The sequence below is a fragment of the Galleria mellonella genome, unplaced genomic scaffold (genome assembly GCF_026898425.1).
Source record: "Galleria mellonella isolate WM207_F2 unplaced genomic scaffold, CSIRO_AGI_GalMel_v1 utg80, whole genome shotgun sequence".
Classification (NCBI taxonomy): domain Eukaryota; kingdom Metazoa; phylum Arthropoda; class Insecta; order Lepidoptera; family Pyralidae; genus Galleria; species Galleria mellonella.
Window position 1 is genome coordinate 1,289,681 of NW_026442157.1, and position 21,848 is coordinate 1,311,528.

A 21,848-nucleotide genomic window follows, 5' to 3' on the forward strand; every position below is an offset into this window, starting at 1 on the left:
ATTGAATTAACATACGTCTAAATCATATGTCTTAGACAACGCAAGCGCACTACGTACTCGTAGCAAACAGCGCTAAAATGATTGTTTTAATGGCTGATTTAACATAAACTGTGATAACACAGATACATTGGTTCATACTTATCAGATAGATTAGATTTTGAATAAAATCGTTATTATCAGAGATTACGAAATTCATACTTTTACGAGTATACAGAGATTTTGCAATTTTGACGATATCTTCATAATAAGCATTTAGTATTTTACTATTTCTAATAGAGGTAATTGGCGGGAAAACTGTATACTCAGGTATTTCTAAATCTCTTTGAATAGTTAATAGTGAATTTAGTAAATCGCACTCACTCGAACAGAGTCACTAGTGTTCGACACTATAAAATGTTACATTACTGATAAAATTAATGAGAAAGGTAGGTATCCTTGAATTTTCAATGCCTCTACCTGAGCGAATAGAAGTATCTACACACACTTATATAAAATAAAAGATATTAAAACACATGTGAATAATGTGATTACCTTCACTTACTATGTTATCCGAGACATTAAAACGCATACCATAAATGTCTCCAACGATGCAGGGGACTATTAAAACACGGAAATTCTAGTAGAGGTTTGCGCAGTTTATCAGTGGTAATACCTCATTTAAACAACAAAATATAAAATTATGTCTGTATTATTTATCCTATAACTTGCAACACTGGAAGGGACCTTAAACTTACAACCTTGTATTCAAAAGAAGTTATAGACTACCTTAATTTAAAAATACCGATGCAGACGTCTTTTGACGTCACTGTTGCTTGGATATACGTACGTGTTTTACATAATTAAATGCTTTAATTGCAATTTGCACACTAGATAATCAACAAAACAACGACATCCGCAGAAACACGTTGCTTTGCGTAAATAAGGTCCTGGATTCAATTCTCAGTTGGAACAATTTAAGAGACGAACTATTTTGAAATGGCTTTTTCTTTTTCAATTCAGTGGTTCCTCATAACACAGGATATTCTTGCTTGAGATCAAGGCGATCGATGTGTTCTAAAAAAATCAAGACATTGTAGATAAGCATGCCTCTCTCCATGCTTTCTTACGTATATATTTTATATGACTCGAAACATGTTACATAAATAAACTTATAATCCATTTGACAGAAAGCGGTAACCGTCGTCTATGTACTTGAACGTTACAGAATATAGATGACGCAGACACATTACCAATTTTGATCTATCTACATTCAATGACTCCTTTCAATACATTTAAGATCGTCGCTCCATCTATTGTAGTTCTGTCACAACTCTTTTACTTTTTTAAGAGTCTTCATACATGTCGTTCTCAATCCCAAGTATTAAAAAACCATAAACGCCCGTATTTAAGCCATTTATTGTGTTAATCATTAATGTTAATGTCTTTTGATATCATTGCAAAGGCTATTAGCACCAACTCGTTAATCATGCAAGACTAATAGCATAGACGATTACCCACTATTGTCCAAGTTACTTCCGTTGAAATTCGTTTTGTGGGACACGATACATTTCCTTCATAAGTCTTACTACTCGGGTAATAAAGTTCAAAATATTAACAACAACAATTAATATTACAGACCGAGTGAGAAAAATAGCCAATCATTACACACTAGCATTTACATAATACGTTTATGCAATAAAACGGCCCGAATTGTTGATTTTTTTTTTTTTTTTAGTTTACTTCCCACGAATGTAACACTTGATGCTGCGATAATTTTATTGTATAGTTGTACTTTTGAATCCGGGTAAACTTCCATTGAAATAAATAGCTGTGTCTTAAGATGGTTTAATTCACACTTGTACTAATTACCTACATTTTATATTCACTTTCGAAAAAGAATAACGAACCCAATATTACAGTAGTATTAAATAAGCTGAATAAATAAGTCTTTAATTAAACTTATTGTTAAATTAAATAATAAACCAGAGGGGGACTTTGTACAAAAGTCGATTGCTTGGGTACCTCTGTCCCATTCGTGTTTCAACCGTGAAGCAGTTGTGTTTGCATGGCTGTGTTTCGGTTTGAAGGGTGGGATATGGCGTGAATTTACAGGGTACAGAGGAATAATACCTGAGTCCTCAGGAATGGCACACATGGGGGGTATCATGGGCGAAACAGTATACTCTGTTATGTCCATGGTACTGCTCATGTCTATAGGCGACGATTACCAATTTCCATCAAGTGGACTGTCAGCTTGTTTACCATTCTAAGTTGTATAAAAAAAATGTTCATGGTGCCAATCAAGTCATTACATGACATAACGTCATCTTGGTTATCATTACAAGTTGCATAAAAATATACTGTCTATACTACAGATAGTCAAGAAATTAATCACTTAGCTACATTTAGATTTTAGTATGTTTAAGTTGGTACACAGTAATATTGTAAACCCTCTAAGAATTAGGTCGTTGAACTTTACTATTAATATGTAAACAATAACCGCTTATCTAAACGTCATCCACTATCATATACGATAGAAAACTGTGGCTAAAACTGGCCAATACTTTTAAAGCAATCTTAAAAATTCATACAAATATTTGCATACAATTCTCTACTAATCAAATCCATTGCCAGATTTGATCCACAAGTGTCTCTCTATTACACAATAATTTTAATCCCCTTTCTACAAACTTACTTCCGCATGTTAACGATTTAAAAAAGTTCAGTCACTTGCGAGATATGAAAAAATTTTGTGATAGAATTCAAGTTTAATTTATTATATGCTTGGCAGAGATATTCTATGTATTACATAGAATATCTCTGTCCTATAAGGTAGTATATTTCCTATGCTTATGGTGTAAGAATACAACGTACAACCATATTTTTTTATTCCTATGGTGTTGTATGTAAAAGAAGGAAAAGTAACTGCCCCATACTTACCGGAGCAGAGGATTCTTTGTTGCTAGCAATATAATATCCCATTAGATCGACCTCCTGGCGGTCCCTTCAGGAACCCATCGTGGTTTATTCTTACAAAATTTGTCACGATGGGCTACCTAACTTTCATCCATACCTGTCATCCTTTGCTGGTGCCCTTCTAGTATTAATAGCGCATACAGGGTTACTATTCCGTTTTCATCCTAAAAAAACTTATATTTGCGGAAAGAAGGAATTGTTAGCAATATACTATATATTGTTAGCAATGGAACCTCTAGACCATGGTCAGTTCAACCACAATGCATCCAAAAAACTATCATAATTCATTCCTAGGTTCACGTCTAAACGACTAATACGTTTTGATGAAATTTAACACGGAGACATTTGGTAAACAATTGATATTATCAAAACTATGAGACAGAAGTCGCAGCAATTGATTTTTTATATGAATACAACATTTTGTAGCCAAGGTTAAACACATCCACTAAGATAAAAAATCTGCAATTTATATAATGGTGTAGCGAATATTAAATACTTATATGCCTCACACGGATAATTTTCCACCTAGTAATTCAGTATTGAAATGTGCTGTAACTAGAGTTCGTTGATTGAAGGAAAATGAAACTTATATAAATGGTATTAAATGTCTCTTTGCTTTAGTAGATTTTTTGTAAACATTGGTTATGTTTACAAAAAATCTATTAAAACGGAAACAGACAATTTGCGGACGATCAAATAGAGAAAAATGTTTAGGTAAAATAAACACAAATTTAAAAACTAAAAACGGTGAAATCTTTTTAATTTGAAACCTGTGTCTCTTCTGGCTATATGTTTGTTCGTACCATCGTAGTGTAACTTCTAAACAAATATCTCAATATCTATATATGCGGTAACTTTTAGAGAGTTCGATTTTTTAAATATAGATCGAACTGTTTAAAATAATCGTCGTTTTCCAAATCCACATTTTCTACTAATTTCTGTGAGTATTAAAAAAAATCTTAGTGGATAATTAATGGCCAATAAATACCTCTTGAATAGTAAAGATACTACTTATTTATTACAAACAATTAAAATAAAAACAAGATAAAACTGACGGTGATATTACAGTAAAAAAAATTAATTAAAGTTACTACGTTAGTTACAATCGTGCTTAGGTATTATAAAAAAAAGTATTGCACTTTAAAGATGTTAATAATGAATTCTCACTTAATTGTTTGCTACTTGTATTAATCATCATTAATCAGAACCATAGGGCTAAAGAAAGGTACATTGCATTATAACTGACTCATCTTGCTGCAATTTAAAAGTTTTCAAGGCAACTGCACATTTTGCAATCCCAAACGGAACAGTACAATGACAGTAATGTCATTACCTACAACATGATCATTGATTTCGTCATTGCGTAGATTCAATCGTACATGATTGAGGTTGGTCATTGTGGGTGATTAACTTGTTCAATTTAAATGGGTGTAGCAACTCTTTTACCCCTATTATACCATTAATATATTACTACTCATTATAAAAACGTAAGGCAAAAATGTAGTATCAATAGACAAAGACGCAAATACTTTCAATAGAAAATAAAAACATAGGAATAAATGTCTTACTAGCTGTATTCTTCGGTATTGTATGCATGAATCGATATATAAAGCATCCTATTTATTAAGTTAGAATATAGCCTACCCGTCTACGCTGTGTGATTAAGTAACAAACATCCAAACATCCAAAAACTTATCATGAATATTGATAAATTTAGAATTTAATCATGAGATTTAAGAACTTGCGATCGCAAATGTGTCATTCCTTGTAACATTCTTGTCATGGTAGACAGAAACAATAAGACAAGAAATGGCTCGACTGTCGGTTCGAAGTGTCGTATGCCGAACTAAAGAGTTATGTGCACATGATGACATGACATAGGATATGTATAAACTGATGATAAATATACCATAGTAATACATGATACTACGTACTGTATGTTTGTACAATTGTAGGAACTATAGGACTACCTATCGTTTTTTTTTACATTATAATACTATATTCCAATTCAAATTATCCGGCTCGTAGGACCAATTTCTATGCTCATTCCATTTTTGTTTGCAGTAAAAATATTTTAATTATACAGAATAATTATTTGTAGAATTATTTTGTTTAATTTGGCTACTATTAATATGCGTGCAACTAACTAAACATTAATATAAACAACATAACACCTGCCTGATTCTTCTTCAACATCTTAGCAACATATTTAAGCAAAAAAATTGAAGTAAAAATATAAACAAATGAAAGTCATACAGGATTTGTAATATTCAAATTGGATTCGAATTAAAACAAAAATATATAATTCTTATAATACTATTAACAACAAAAATACGCAAATAAGCTCAGTAGTTATAAATTGATAACTTTACTATGAGCCCATATTGAGTGCATATAAGATGTAAATGAAATCATTGTAGATATTCTATAACAATGCAGCCATCATCTGTAGCAGTACATACTCATAGTAACATATTCAGTATATAAACAATTATTAATTAACATTATAAATAAAATCTTCTGAGAAAACACTCGCTTATTAATAAATATTAGATGCGATAACGGATAATAATATAATAAATGCAGAATATGCATTATTCATTTAAATAAAGTGTAGTAATCATCTTACTAATATAATAAAATTGTAACTAGACGTCTGTACATAGAAGATATTAAAGCAAAATCAATACGAGGAATCTTTATTTATATACCGATACACAGACAATACAACATTCATATTCTTGTACAAAACGTAGATTTATAAGATTGTATTCGAGCAAAACAAAAACAAATTAAAGTTTAGTTTTTAAATCAAAATAACTGGTATCGTCAGTTATTTTGATTTTATAAACTAAATTACTAAACTGATTTTGTATATATATATATATTATATACCAAATTGTACACCAGTACAAGAAAAAGAAAACTCGAAGATACTAATACATATGGTATATATACCGAACCACCTGATCAGCTTCATAACAATAGGCTATGTGCTTCTCTTAAGGGAAGACCCATAAGATCAAAAGAATAACAAAGTTGCAGACATCTGTCTACGAGTAATATAATATATACGTAGTTTAAATACACTATAGGAACTTAACGCGATAGTCCTGTCATGACCACGACGTGGTACATCCAAGTCGAAGCGACCGGCAATAAAGAAGCAAGTATGTAGGTCTCGGTTGTGTATTTAAAATATTATGTGTAAACAACGCGAAAGTTTGTAAAATTAACTAATCTCGTATTGTTACATGGGAGCGAAATGTTTGTTTACTAACTTTGTGGTATAAAAAAAAAATTAAATAAAATAAAATTCTCATGACTTAATACCTAATGAGGTATTAAGTCAAAGAAAATGAACAAAAGCGATTCGGCTTCTTTTTTTTTTTTATACAACTTAGAATGGCAAACAAGCTGACGGCCCACCTGATGGAAAGTGGAAACCGTCGCCTATAGACATGAGCAGTACCATGGACATAACAGACTATACTGTTTCATCCATGATACCCCACATGCGTTGCCTTTCCTGAGGACTCAGGTGTTATTCCTCTGTACCCAGTAAATTCACGCCATATCCCACCCTTCAAACCGAAACACAGTCATGCAAACACAATTGCTTTACGGTTGAAACACAAATGGGACAGAGGTACCCAAGCCATCGACTTTTATACAAAGTCTCCCTCTGGTGAATATGCTCTGTCTCTGCTCCCTCTGATATGTAAAAGAATTATAAAATCAGCTATGTAGTTTATGAGTTTATTTAAAGAGGTAATCCAGTCTTTACTCTTTATAATATCAGTATTGGTTGCCGTTGTGGCAAATGTAACAATTGACATGCCCATATTCAACCGAGCATACTAGAAATCAACATGGTGGCCCATCTAATCGAAAGTGGTAACTATCACCTATAAACACGAACACTACGGACGTCACAGAATAAGATACGACGCCCAAAATAACCTTCATATATTACCATTATTGAGAACTAAAATTAAGCCACCTTATTCTGTAATTTCACTATGATACCGCACTCTCAAACTAAAACAGCCATGCAAGCAGAGCCTGACAGCAAAAACATGAGTAAGATAAAATTCACGACAACAATAACGCGTATAATACAATATCAGTGAGTTATTTGCTAGAAAAATTAATAGAATCTCTCAGTGGCCGCTTGTACGTGCCATATTGTACATATATAATTACCATTTTTCATCAGAAACTATATATTCACGTGATCGAATCCTTGACATGCATTTTCACGCGTTGAAAATTAATCGAATATTTGACAAGTGTTTCATAACAATAACATTATCGGATCGAAAGTCAATATAGATAGGTATCAATATACTTTATAGTTAGTTTTATATTTCGTAATTAGACTGCGCGTGGGCTCTGTCGAAAATCATAGTTTTTATCCGACGACGACAAAGCCAAAAGATTGGGTTATGCTTATAGCAATCTATGTTATTTTATACGTGTTTATTCCATACGCCTAAACCACTCCTGTGGGGGGGAAAGTGATTGTTAGTAATGAGGCCAAATAACCCCATCGTCTTATTTAATTTGCTTATAAATGTACTTGCTAAATGTACTTGTTTACGGACCGACATTTTATAATGTTACATATTAACTTATTACCAAACACACATACGACATGACTCATAGTTATGTGGTAAAAAACATTAACTAGGACTTAGAAAGTCACGACTTCAGATAACGATCACAATGACTGAACAATTAAAATACTTTTCTGAATCATACATTAATCGATTATACGGTCCACTACTGTTTCCGATTGCTTACCTCATGCCAACATCGGAATTCAATAACCTATGTAAAAGAAATAATTAAGAGATCGACTGACTATACACTCACGTGCTGTGATATCACGAGCTTCAAAACATAGGGGTGTCGATGCATAAATATCATTTTAGAAAAGTATATAATTAGGTACTGGTTTCTGTAATTTTTTTTATACAACTTAGAATGGCAAACAAGCTGACGGTCCATCTGATGGAAAGTGGTAACCGTCGCCTATAGACATGAGCAGTACTATGGACATAACAGAGTATACTGTTTCGCCCATGATACCCCCATGCGTTGCCATTCCTGAGGACTCAGGTGTTATTCCTCTGTACTCAGTAATTTCACGCCATATCCCAACCTTCAAACCGAAACACAGCTATGCAAGCACAACTGCTTCACGGTTGAAACACGAATGGGACAGAGATACCCAAGCAATCGACTTTTGTATAAAGTCTCCCTCTGGTATGTTTATCTTTAATATGCATTTTGCATAACGAAGAAAGTACTCGTATTTATTTACCATCCATATAAACTGTTAAGTGTCCACTCTTGAACATAGGTAGGCCTCTCCCTATATCCTCTTGACAGACGGGTTGGCAACCGCAGTTAAACATTGGTGATGTTTGAAGAGGGACCTTGCTGCCCATACCTCGATTACCACTTACGACACTCAAGAGAAAGGAAGGGGTGGGCCATTTTATGCCGTAACCACACGGAGCAATATTTATAATATAATATAATTTGTATTTAGCATACAAATTTCCGTTAAAATTTGCTCATCGCGAAAAAATATTATCAAGTATTTTTCTCCTGTCGGTTTTGCATGCCTCTATATTTTGCAGTTCGCGATATGTAAATATTCTAATTTTTAAACAAAACAATGACTTTAATTATAATAAAAATAAATAGGTCACGACTAAACCGTATCGACTATAAAAAAAAAAGTATTTAAATCCTTTACAATTAAAACTCAATTAACAATTGGATCAGAATTGGAAAAATTGATTTCTTTTTGTCTATAACGCACAAAACATTCTGATATTTTCAAAAAAAGAAAAGAAATAGATAAAAACTGGTTATGCGTCATGTAAGACATCTCAACAACTTTGTTTATCATTTTTGATAGATTAAGATGATCAAATCGATAAGTAGGTAGTTACAATATCGATTTATGATTAAGTAGTTACACTTGCTACAGAGAATGTTATAATACCGACATCTTTATCTTGATGATTGCGTCAAAACTAATGTTCAATTTTTTGAATCAGTAATTTCAAGTTACAACATTCGTTGGTATTGTAAACTAAGCCTTATGCCATAAACACATATTTCACTTTCATCAGCATATACAAAAAGAAAACAAAACTGTTAATTTTAAATATAAAAAAAAACTATTTATAATGTGAAAATTTTTTTTAGAATAAATGGTTAGCTCTGTGGACTGTAAAAAGAATCGGTACAAAATTGATGGTGATATTTCACATAAGTATAAGTACAATAAAATACCGAAATTTTATGAAATTATTTAATTAATGTACTTATAATATTTTTAAATTATTTCAAAAAAGGAATTTTAAATATAAAGGCGAAGGAATATTTAATTTTCTTCAAATATTTTTTGTCGCATTTACTGAAGAGTAAAGTCTGATGACACTTTTTACAATAACAATATGTCCTCCTTCATCAAAACTGCATTTCTTGAAACAATTTACTAAAATAACAAAATACTTAGTCCCCATTAAAAAAAAATTGAGAATTTAGTATTTTGAAGACGTAGTAACCCAAAGTACTACAAATACAAGGCAGATCTCTTATCGTTTTTCGCTTAAAGACATACAAAAGTCTAATCTACACTACAAAGCACTACAAAGTTTATACATAATTCATATTATAAATTTAATGATGAAATGGATTACATTTCTCAAATGTTGGTATTATTGCGATTAAAATTTTTAGAACAAAAAATGAGAAATTTGAATAAATTATGTACAATAATAAATAATTATGGCAGTCTATGAGGATGGCCAGCATATGTCCAGCAGTGGAGAGATAATGGTTGAAATAATGATGATGTATAATAAAGATTTTACAACAACAACAACAACAAAGTACGTAAAACCCAATAGGCGATTACTTATCGGCAGGGTGGGATCTCGAGTGGCAATCCCTAATAAGCAAATGCATTGTAGTGCGACTGGATCCAACGATTTCTTTATTTATTGCTTCTTGGCGTCTTATTAGCTCATAAAATTTGTCATAAATAAATGTTATATCTAACTTGGAAAAGGCCATAATAGTAAATACGAGTAGGTTACTTTCGTCCTGATCAATAAATGTTCCCGTGGGCTACTGAAAATAGATTGCCCGCGAGCGTACTAATAGAGTTACTAGTTATTAAATAAAAATTGCTAAATCCCTCATCAAGCGTATAAAACAAGATTACTAGAGTTATTGTTTACATTCTAATGCAGTATTGTCTGACCTTGGAACAAGTGCAGCTAATTAAAAAAATATATATAATAGTAAGCATAATTTATTATTGCTGTGATAATTTTACACAACATATTACAATGTTATGTGTGCTCGAATAAACAGTAATAAAAACCTCGCTTAGAAAACGTGATCACCACTGTCCTATTTTTCCGATATACGATTTTGAAATTGCAACAAAATATGGAGCAAGATTCCATTATGTAATTAACAACTGTTTATTATGTAAATTATTATCAAAATAAAAGATAAAATTTACATGTAATCAGTTGGTAATTTTCGATATTAAAAACTATTTACTTTTAGTGACTTTGCGTAATGTATTTTCAAGTTCGTTAATATTTTATCTACCTCCTGTCTGAAGTAATATTTAAATATAATGTTAAAAATAATGTTGAAAACACTAATATAGAAAATTACTTCGTAATTAGACAGTTTATTTAATATATGTTTTTTTAAATTCTAATATTCACCAAAAATATATATAAACAATATTTTCTATTTGCTGGACAAACACTTCTACGTTGCTGTTTACAAACTTTTTTTTTAAAAACTTACGTGGTGTGTCTGATGTCTCCTCATCCATAATGGCCAACTTGCTGGGCCTTTTATCTTCTTCTGGCTTCAAACCCATTTTCACTGTAATAAAGTTCGAAATAAAAAAAAAATAAGAACCGACAAAAAGAACGCGGTTTTTAAAATTCGAATTCACTGTCTGTTTTTATGGCACAATTATTTTTATTTCTGGCCAATATTTTTTATTGGTGTGTTAAACATCAGGTTTTATTTCTATTTCAGGTGCGTGGTTTCGCGCGCGTCAGAGCGTCATGTTCTCAGATGAGGCATGCCGCGTATTTCGCCCGCGAAGGTTGCTGTCGACTGTCACGCTACGTTGGGCTAGCCTTGTTTTTAAGCCACGCTACTTGGCGGCACGCGGCACGCTTACAAGTCGACTTGTCATACGCATACAGGCCCTACTATGGATTTTATCGCTGTCGACAGGTAAATGCATATTGTTCGTACACGTCAAATAGATACAAGAGAAAAATAAAATAAATGTGCAATGTCTACGCGTCTGCTTTTACAAGTATTTTACTGCCTACCTACCATGAAAGATTGTCCAAAATTTTAAAGCTGAATAAATCATAAACTTGATGAAATCATTAAATAAATACTGCTTTGTCTAAGGGCCTGAACTTTTTTTTTTCTAATTGTAGTTGCTGTTGGCCGCAGATGGTCTTTAGAGATTCACATTCATCGTACGCTTAAATATTATTTTCGTACATTCAAAAAAAATTATGTCATGAAAATGTTACATTTTCAACTTACACACAGGAAGCCATAGGATTAGAATTAACAATTTAATTGCTGCAAGATACAACTATTAAGAATTAGGATAGTATAAATGTGTTATTTTTTTATGCAACTTAAAATGGCAAACAAGCTGACGGCTCATCTGATGGAATGAGATAACCGTCACCGATAGACATGAGCAGTAACGGTACTGCTAACATAACAGAGTATACTGTTTCACCCATGATACCCCCCATGCGTTACCATTCCTGAGGACTAAGGTGTTATTACTCTGTACCCAGTGTTTAGACAAAAACGGTCCCAATTAATCTTATTAATATTATAAATGTAAAAAGTTCGCAATAAATGGATGTACATTTGCTAGTTTTTCACGCAGAAATTACTGAACGAATTTGAACGAGATTTGTTATACAAATTGACTATATAGATACTAATTTAGCACATAGAATGCATTATGTACTGACTAACACGCGCAAAGGCACGGGATACAGCTAATTTAGCACTTAGGATGCTTTACGTGCTTATTTACTTTTTTTATGGGTGATAATGGAATGGTAACCCCACCCGCGCTATCGGTATATACCGGCGGGGCACCAATGAAGGATGATAAGTGAGAATGAAACAGGTCAGTTAGCCCATCGTGACCAATTCAACAAGAATTGTTCACGATAGTTTCCAGGGGGAACCAAGTAGAGGTCGACTTAATAGGGCATATTGCTAGCAATAGGGCTTTCAAACTCCATTACTAACAATCCCTTTCCCCCCGTGCTTATTTACTTGGGCATATGAAAAGAGGTTATAATAACCGCTTTCCATCACTGTTTCTAACCTACGGCAATGCTTTAACACCAAAGAATAACCCGCGTGAATTATCGACATCACACTGTCACATCTGCTTATTAAAAAATAAAATATGCGTATCTCAAAAACTCAAGACAAGAGCGGTATCTTACAAGATAGACAAGAGATACATGTGCCATTGTCTTTTATTCTTTCAGTGAGACATCACGTGACCGCTAGAATACATTTAATTATTAGATATAGCAAATTTTTTAAAGCATGTAACATGCGCGTATCATAACATTCACATTTTAAAATTACAATTTTAAAATTACTTTACTTAAACTCATTTTAATACTAAAACCAATACAATTTAATTTAAATTAAATACAATAATTAATGTATAAAATTATTTAAATTAGCCACGTGGTCCCGGCGTGGAATAGGTCACCTCTTCCTTTCCCGTAGGTGTCGTAAGACGCGATTAAGGGAGGGCGAGGGACGGGCAGCAGCGACACTCTTAAAACATCTCCAAAGCCCAACAGCGGTTGCCAATACGCTTGCCAAGCGTAGCAACTACTGGAAACCACCCCCCCCCCCACCCTTTCTCCCGGGAGAAGCTTATGTTTAGCAGTGGCGTGTTAAAGGTGATATGATATGATGATGATGATTATTTAAATATAGTTTGTAATGATCGCATAAGCATATATAAAGCGAATAATATTGAACAAAGAATTCATTGTATTTATAATTTAATAACTACGGTATTTTCTGTTCTTTGTTTGCAGTGTATGTAGTTTTAATCTACTACACAAGGTATATTTTGTTTTTACCCGACTGCGCGACACAAAGTAACTAATGTGTTTATTCCGTGTTGCTTACTGTACATACTGGCAGCTTTATAATCTTTTACTTTGGAAATTTGGTTTTTAATGCAGAACCAATTGTCATGACTATTTTTGTAATATACTTCGCTCCTAAGTGATTCTATACGTACCTATTTTAAGCAAGTTGAAATAGTTTTTATTTTTAGAAATAAAATCTTAAATTTATTTATAACGGGTGCCAAAAAAATCATAGTCAATATAAGATTTTTAAAAAGTAAAGAAACTAGAAATTTATGTCAAATTATTATAAAAAATATATAATTTTATTTCTAAATAAAACGACCTAAACTTATTTAAAATGACTATAGAACTACTACGGAGCGAATTGTATTACAAAAATAGTAATTGAAATCGGTTTAGAATTGAGGAAAAAATACAGTATACTGTATTTTTTCTTTTATTTCTTATTTTTTGAAACCCTGATCCTTTAAAGTCGTATCGTTAAATATGAAAACAACGTGACTAGTACCTACTCTATACCATAAAACAGGAATTAATATCGTAATAATTTCTTTTTATTGTATAAATAATAACAAATAAAATCTGTGTGTTTTATGAAAACAAATTATAAAAAAAAACAGTATATAGTATTTTTACTACTCAATTCGTCCAAATTTGTTTAACAGATTACACTGAAGGAAGATGGGTAACTCCAGTCGACCTTCGTGCAGTTCCCCCTGAAAACTATCGTGCTCAGTTCCAAGTGAATCCATCATTATGAACTAACTGATCATCTTCGCTTATTATCCCTCACTGGTGTCCCGCCAGCGTATACCGTTAGCGCAGGCGGGCAGACTGTTTCATTACCATTCATTTAAAAAAAACAGACTTCAATTTCATAATTTAAAAATTAAGCCAATTTAAAGTATTAATATAAGAGTATAACTAATCAATTATATCAGTTATTTACTTAATTTATACTTATTTATATAAAAAGAAGATGTCAAGATCGTACAAGTGTCAAAAACAAAAAAAAAAAAAACAACGTAAACAGAAATTATTTTCGCATTAATATTTGTAAGGAGCATTGGTATTCGTACAAAATGAACATCGTCAAAACATTCCTCGAACTTGCGCCTAATTAGCATGCAACACGAGTCTGGTACACAGAAGTGAAGAAACCACGCCGCCATCGGACTACCAAATTTGGGACACATACATCACACGTTTAAAACTAACAAATGCAATATATATGTACTCATGTGAAAAAAAAAAGAAAAAAATATACACACATATAAAGTATATATAAAAGGGTACATAATACTTGATATGCCCACCGCTTGAAGGTCGACCTGACAGCATATCTTGCTAACAACAAAGCAATTACGAGTAGACCCCGTTATTAACAATCCTTTTGCGGGAGTGTTTTTTGATCTTCTTTAAATTAATTTTATTTTTATTTATATAAGGATTAGTCTTTTTTATATATTGTGTATTAGATTGTATATTTAATTGTATATTTTGTAGTAATAGTGTTTGTTGCTGTAAATATTGGTAAGTAAATTACCTATATTAACATTATGGATCCACCTATAGACCCTGGGGGGACAACCCCCAGGTGTCTGCAAATATAACTATTCCATTCAATAATAGTTTTGATATATTAGGTGAATCTAGTATGGACACAGATGGTTCTAGCGTTGCAAGTTCTAAACGTAAGCGAGTACGTGGTGAACGTCGCATTTGCAAACATTGCAATAAAAAACGAAGGAGGCACACCAAGGGTCTTGAATCTAAAATTAAAGATAGTGATTGTCAATGTATTGAAGATGAGAATCAAACTCAAGTATCAATACCAGTTGTAAACAATACCGAGTCTGTTAAACCTGCTTCTCCACCCAGTACTTTAAGCAGAACTTTGTACAATGCCGAGGATATAGCACCTTATGTCGTTCATGTACAAAAAAATGAAACACATCCTAATGATAACACTACATTACATCCTATTGCATTTGGTCGCTTTTTACACACTAATAAGATAAATAATATAGTGAATGGTAGCCTCAAAAGAATAGGAAGAAACCGTTTATCGCTTTCTTTCTCAAATTTTGAAAATGCAAATGCATTTTTAAATAATAGTAACTTAGTGACACATAATTTTAAGGCATTTATACCTTCTTTCCATGTAACCCGTATGGGAATTGTGAGGGGTATTCCTAAAGATTGGACAGAAGAGGAAGTAATCCAAAATATATCAGTACCGATAGGTTGTGGGAAAATTCTAAAAACCAGAAGAATAAAGAAAAAGACAATTAATGAAGGACAACCAAGTTTTATTAATACTGAAACCATTGTTATTACTTTTGATGGACAAATATTGCCAAAAAGAGTATTTATGTTTTACACATCATTAACTGTAGATTTGTACATTTACCCTACTATCCAATGCTATAACTGCTGTAGGTTCGGACATGTCAAGATGCAGTGTCGTTCAAATCCTCGGTGTTATAAATGCAGGCAAAATCATACAGGTGATAAATGTGAAGTAGATGAGGAAAATGTTTCTTGTATCTTGTGTAATGGTTCTCATTCAGCAATTAGTAAAAAATGTCCTGAATATGCACGTCAGAAAGCCATTAAAGAAACAATGGCCCATAGTTGTGTTTCTTATGCTGAAGCATCAAAATTTCATCCTCCAACTTCTAAACTATATTCAGATGTATTAACATCATCATCTCCTTCCAATAAATCTCATTTTCAATCTTCTTTCCTTAAAGAGAAATCATCATTACCACATATACAATCATCATATAAAAAAACAGTTACACTTAAACCACGCTCTCCTCAAAAAATACAACAAGGATATGATCGTTCTGCCCATGAAGCCATAGTTAAGGAATATAATTGTGATGTTTGTGGGTACATCATTAATGTATGACATTTGTAAATGTGTACCTACCTCTCAATCGGGATTTGCCAGTCTGTTGCCGGCATTAAAACGTATAGCTGATTAACTGTGTATATATTTAAAACTATATCCCAAAACAGTATATTTTGGCGACGAGGTATCAAACTCAAGCGTGCATTTAGTCATTTAGTGTAGTGGAAGTAAAATGGCTAGTAGTGGAAGCATGTTCGGTGGCAGTCTCAGCTTCGATCATAGAACGCAAGAATGGAGCATTTTTCAAAGCCGTTTTGTACAATATTGTGCAGCGAATGATATCGACGATAACACAGACAAGGCAGGGATAAAACGCCGTGCGTTGTTACTCACGGCGCTGGCTGAAGATACCTACCGAATAGCGATCGATTTGACCTTCCCGACCTCTGTGGAGGTTATCGACTACAAAGCGTTGATTAAAATTTTAAATAATCATTTCAAAAGTAAAAAAAGTTCCTTTGGCGAGCGACTCAAATTCAACTCGGCACAACAACGACCGGGTGAGGAGTTAGCGGAATGGGCAGCTCGAGTGCGGAATTTGGCTAAACATTGTGGATACAAAACTGAACTGGAAACAATGCTTCGAGATCGTTTTGTTCTCGGTATGGTGCCTTCGAAGGAGAAAGAAAAGTTATTTGCTGAAAGTGTCGAAACTTTGACCTTTAACCAAGCTTTGGAGATCGCTCAAGGTGTGCAGTGTGCGCGGCAAGCATTGCAAGGGGTGGACATGGATGCAAGTGGAGGAGTGCTGGCGCAGCCGGTGTTCGCGTTGCGTACAGAGCGCAGTGAGCGCGGCGGCCGCAGTGGCGACGGTGGCGGCGGCGGCGGCGGGACCGGCGGCGGCGGCGCGCCGCGGTCTGGCTCGGCGCCTGCAGCAACGGCGCGATTTTCGTCGCGAAATGGTGCAAATCGGTGTGATGTGTGTGGTTATAAAAATCATTCAAAAGATAAGTGTCGATATGCCGAGTTCACATGTAGGAAGTGCAATCAAAAGGGACATTTGTTACGGATGTGTAAATTGAACGTAAAAAGTAATTATTTTTTGGCTGTGGATGATGACGACACTGTTAAAGGTTATGATATGTTTAATATAGAATGCATTAATGGTGAGCCGATGCGGCAGGCAGTCGAGATTGATGGTTGCAAAATAATGAGCGAAGTCGATAGTGGTAGCGCTGTTTCTGTCTTGCCTTATAGTATATATCGGTCCGCGTTTGAAAAGAAAAATAAGCTTAAACCGTGTGAAGTTGTTTTGAATTGTTATAACGGGAGCAAAATCTCACCTGTAGGTTACATAATGACTTCAGTCACTTTTGAAGGTCGCATTAAACCAATTAAATTGTTTGTAATAAATACACAAAACAATCAACCAGCCTTATTAGGTCGGGATTTCATTAGCGCATTTGATTTACATTTGTGTAGGGTCGGTTGCAATAATTTAAATGTTGAAAATATTAGTGATTTATTAAAAAAAAAGTTTAGTGATTTATTCAAAGATGAGTTAGGTACTTTTAACAAATATAAAATAAATTTAAAATTAAAATCAGACTCGCCATTAAAATTTTTTAAGCCTCGCCCGGTACCCCTTGCTCTTCGAACAAAAGTAGAAAATGAATTACAACGTCTTTTGGAATTAGGAATTTTAGAGAAAGTAGAATATTCTGATTTTGCCACTCCTATTGTACCCGTTCTTCGGTCAGATGGTAATATTAGAATATGTGGTGACTTTTCAGTGACATTAAATAAGGCTATATATTCAGATAATTATCCATTGCCCCGCATTGAGGATTTGTTTGCTAAACTGCATGGAGGGGTTGAATTTTCTAAATTAGATCTTTCTAGAGCCTACAATCAATTAGTACTAGACGATTCAAAAAAATTTACATGTATAAATACACACAAAGGTTTGTTTATATACAACCGTTTAGTTTTTGGATTGTCAAATGCGCCATCTATTTTTCAACGGACAATGGAACAATTATTATCAGATATCGAGGGTACTTGTATATTTTTGGACGATATTTTAATAACAGGGGCGACTAAAGAGGTACATCTTAAGAGGTTAGAGGAGGTGTTAAGTCGACTGCAAGAAGCTGGCCTACGACTAAAATCTGACAAGTGCGAATTGTTCAAAGAATCGGTGGAATATTTAGGATTTAAAATAGATCGTAACGGCTTACATAAATCGGAAAAAAAAGTTGAAGCAATTTTAAACTGTACAAGCCCAAAAAATGTAAATGAATTAAAATCTTTTTTAGGTATGGTTAATTATTATAGATGCTTTATTCCTAACACTTCTAGTTTATTAAATCCACTGCATACTTTATTGAAAAAAAAAATGAGAAATGGAGGTGGGATGCGATACATGACGAGACATTTAATATGATTAAAAAGCAATTGGCATCGGAACGGGTGCTGGCGCATTACGATCCAGTGTTAGCCACTGTGGTGACATGTGATGCCGGTCCAGCTGGACTGGGCGCTGTGCTGGCCCAGCGGCAAAGCGACGGACGCGAGCGGGTCGTTGCTTATGCGTCTAGGTCACTTTCCAAAGCAGAACGTAATTACGCACAGATCCAGAAGGAAGCGGCTGCTATTGTCTTTGCTATAAAAAAGTTTCACTACTATTTGTACGGTCGTATGATTCCATTTACGCTTCGCACGGACCACAGGCCACTTTTATCAATTTTTGGAAGTAAGAAAGGGGTACCGGAAATGGCGGCCAATAGATTACAAAGGTATGCCTTATTTTTATCGGCCTACAATTTTAACATAGAATACATTAAAAGCGATCAAAATGTTGCCGATTACCTGTCTAGATCGGTATTACCGGATCAGAATTCCAGTAATAATGTAGAGGACCAAGCTTTATATATAAATTTTGTCACGGATACAATTTTGAAACCAGTGACTATAACAGATATTAAAAAAGCTACAGCTAGCGATAAATTAATTAAAAAAGTAATGGGTTACATCGAAAAAGGGTGGCCTACCAAGATAACCGATCCAGAATTAAGGCCTTACTATAACTGTAGATTAGAACTATCAGTTGAGAATAACTGTTTAATGCGTGGCCATAAATTAGTTATTCCGGCTATTTTTAGGGAACAGTTATTAAACGAATTGCACAATTCACATTTCGGAGTTGTTAAAACGAAAACGGAAGCTCGGAGTCGTATGTGGTGGCCTCAAATAGATAAGAATATTGAGCAAAAAATCGGCTCTTGTAGTATATGCGGCGCGCTTCGAAACGCGCCACCGCGCGCTCCGCTCGCGCCGTGGCCGTACCCTTCGCAGCCATGGGAACGTATACATCTAGATATGTTGTATATAGACGGAAAATATTTCATGGTAGTGATAGACGCACACTCTAAATGGTTAGAATGTTTTTTAATGACGACCACTACTACTGAAATGATTATTTCTAAAATATGTGAACTGTTTAGTAGGTTTGGGTTGGTGAAAACTATAATTACTGACAATGCTCCTAATTTCTGTTCAAATCAATTTGATGAGTTCTGTAACAAAAATGGAATACAACATTTAACTATCGCACCCTATCATCCACAATCAAATGGGCAAGCAGAAAACAGTGTAAAAACTATAAAAAAGGCTTTAAAAATTATATTACAAGAAAACAAAACACAGAAAACTATATTACAACAATTGAATAAATTTTTATTTGATTATAGAAATAGTAGTCATTGTACTACCGGTTTTTCTCCAGCCCAGTTGTTGTTGGGTCGGTCTTTACGTTGTAGACTCGACCTCCTGCTGCACGTGCCAAATGCGGATAGGACAAATAATTTAACAGAGTCAGTATCAGCTACAGCCAATTCTAATGTTGAAAATAAACAGACCTTACAGAGTAAACAATACGGAGGACATCGCAGAACTGATTTCAAAAAAGGAGATAAAGTTTTAGTTAAGCAGTATTATAATAATGGTAACAAACATATTTGGCAATTTGGGATCATATCTAAGGAAATCGGTTCTAGGATGTACAACGTGTTATTACCGGGAAGTAAACAGTATGTAAAGAAACATGTGGATCAAATTTTAGCTTATAGAGGCTCGGATAAAACTTATGAGGTTGATGATGTAAGCATTATTGGAAGCTTTGAACAAGAATATGAGAAGAGCACAGAGGGCCAAGAAGATTGCATATACGAGCAACAAGATCAAAACAGCGATTCTTCATTTCAATCATTACCGGAGAACATCCATAATAGTATGATGTCCAAATTGGGAGAGGAGCGAGCTGGTGGGGAGGAGAGAATATTAAGTGATAACAACGCGTCGAGTCCGATACCTCTAGGTTCGGATCCAGTGCAGCCTCTCAATGTGCCATCAACTGATAATAATGAACACACCTTGCGTCAAAGACCCCTTAGAGCGACTCGGAAAAAAATAAATTATAAATTGTAATTGAGATATTTTAGGCTGTTCATTGTTTTAGATAATTTTATACTACTGGTGGAGGGATGTGATGTTTGTGGGTACATCATTAATGTATGACATTTGTAAATGTGTACCTACCTCTCAATCGGGATTTGCCAGTCTGTTGCCGGCATTAAAACGTATAGCTGATTAACTGTGTATATATTTAAAACTATATCCCAAAACAGTATAATAATATTCCTGCTCCCTCTAATGGTTGTGCATTATCATCAAATAATATTGACAATAATCAATCCATCATTGATATTATTCTCATGCTTATTAAAGTGTTATCGCAATCAAAAATGATACAAACAACTTTACCACCGTCCAACGATGCCATGTACAATGTATTTTCTCAATTATTAACTTCTCACAATGGATTACAAAGTCCAAATAATTCAGTGGAACTGTCGTAGCATAACAAATAAGAAATCAGACTTATTTTATTTGATTAATAAATATAATCCTTTTATAATAGCTCTACAAGAGACTTGGTTAAAGCCAGGATATCCTTTTAGGATTTCAGGCTTTACAAGTCTCCGTGATGATAGAGCTGACGGATATGGCGGTGTTGCCATATTGGTCAAAAACTCCCTTCTTTTTTCTTCTTTTTCGCTTCCTGTATATAGCGGCATTAATGCAGCTGCTATAATTATAAATGGTATCTGTTTTGTTACTTTATATATTCCTGATCCTACATGCCAAATATATTCACAACTAGAACAATTATTTTCAATTTTACCTAAACCTTTTCTCGTAATGGGCGATTTTAATGCTCAGCACCAATCGTGGGGCAGTTCTACTTCTAATTTTTATGGTGGAAAACTCCTGACGATAATTGACACTTACAAATTATGTATTATTAACTCAGATGTACCGACACGTAGAACTGCACCGAATGAAGGGTTTAGTGCTCCTGATATTTCAATATGTTCTTCTGATTTAGCTTCTTCACTGTCGTGGTATCCTCATTCCTCTACCTTCGGAAGCGATCACTTTCCCCTCATTCTTTCTTTTCCAATTTCCATTCCCTCAAGTCGAAAGAGTGGTCCTCGACTTAAATATAATTTATCAAATGTAGACTGGAATATTTACAAACAATATTTAGATAATAAAATATCGGAGTTACCTATTGTTTATCATGGAAATGAACATCAATGTTGTAATGACTTGATAATTAATATGAAGGAGGTTGCTGATTTATTATTTCCTGTAAAAAATAGTGCTTCAGGGAAAATTCCCTCCCCACCTTGGTGGGACAAAGATTGTACGGAAGCAATTAAAAATCG

General features: G+C 33.8%; 2 protein-coding genes across 2 annotated transcripts in view; one reads left to right on the top strand and one right to left on the bottom strand.

Moving 5' to 3' along the window:
- The window catches only part of LOC113520844 (putative inorganic phosphate cotransporter), a 90,228-nt gene extending 79,060 nt beyond the window's left edge, over positions 1-11,168 (bottom strand). The window contains exon 1 of the mRNA XM_026906266.3: positions 10,813-11,168. Coding sequence (XP_026762067.2) covers positions 10,813-10,888 — 76 coding nt within the window. The 5' untranslated portion in view covers positions 10,889-11,168. The remainder of the gene's footprint in view (positions 1-10,812) is intronic.
- Positions 11,169-16,088: 4,920 nt separating this feature from the next.
- LOC128202231 (uncharacterized) lies at positions 16,089-21,742 on the top strand. Its single transcript, XM_052901789.1, has 2 exons — positions 16,089-17,147; positions 20,180-21,742. Exons 1-2 carry the CDS (start codon positions 16,289-16,291, stop codon positions 20,542-20,544), a joined length of 1,224 nt encoding a protein of 407 aa, XP_052757749.1. The 5' UTR covers positions 16,089-16,288; the 3' UTR covers positions 20,545-21,742.
- Positions 21,743-21,848: the final 106 nt, after the last annotated feature.

Coding starts and splice junctions, on each gene's coding strand:
- LOC128202231 (XM_052901789.1), top strand. CDS start 16,289: ATGGCTAGTAGTGGAAGCATGTTCGGTGGCAGTCTCAGCTTCGATCAT. Junction 17,148..20,179: donor GTGTAAATTGAACGTAAAAA/GTAATTATTTTT, acceptor ATCAAATTTTAG/CTTATAGAGGCTCGGATAAA.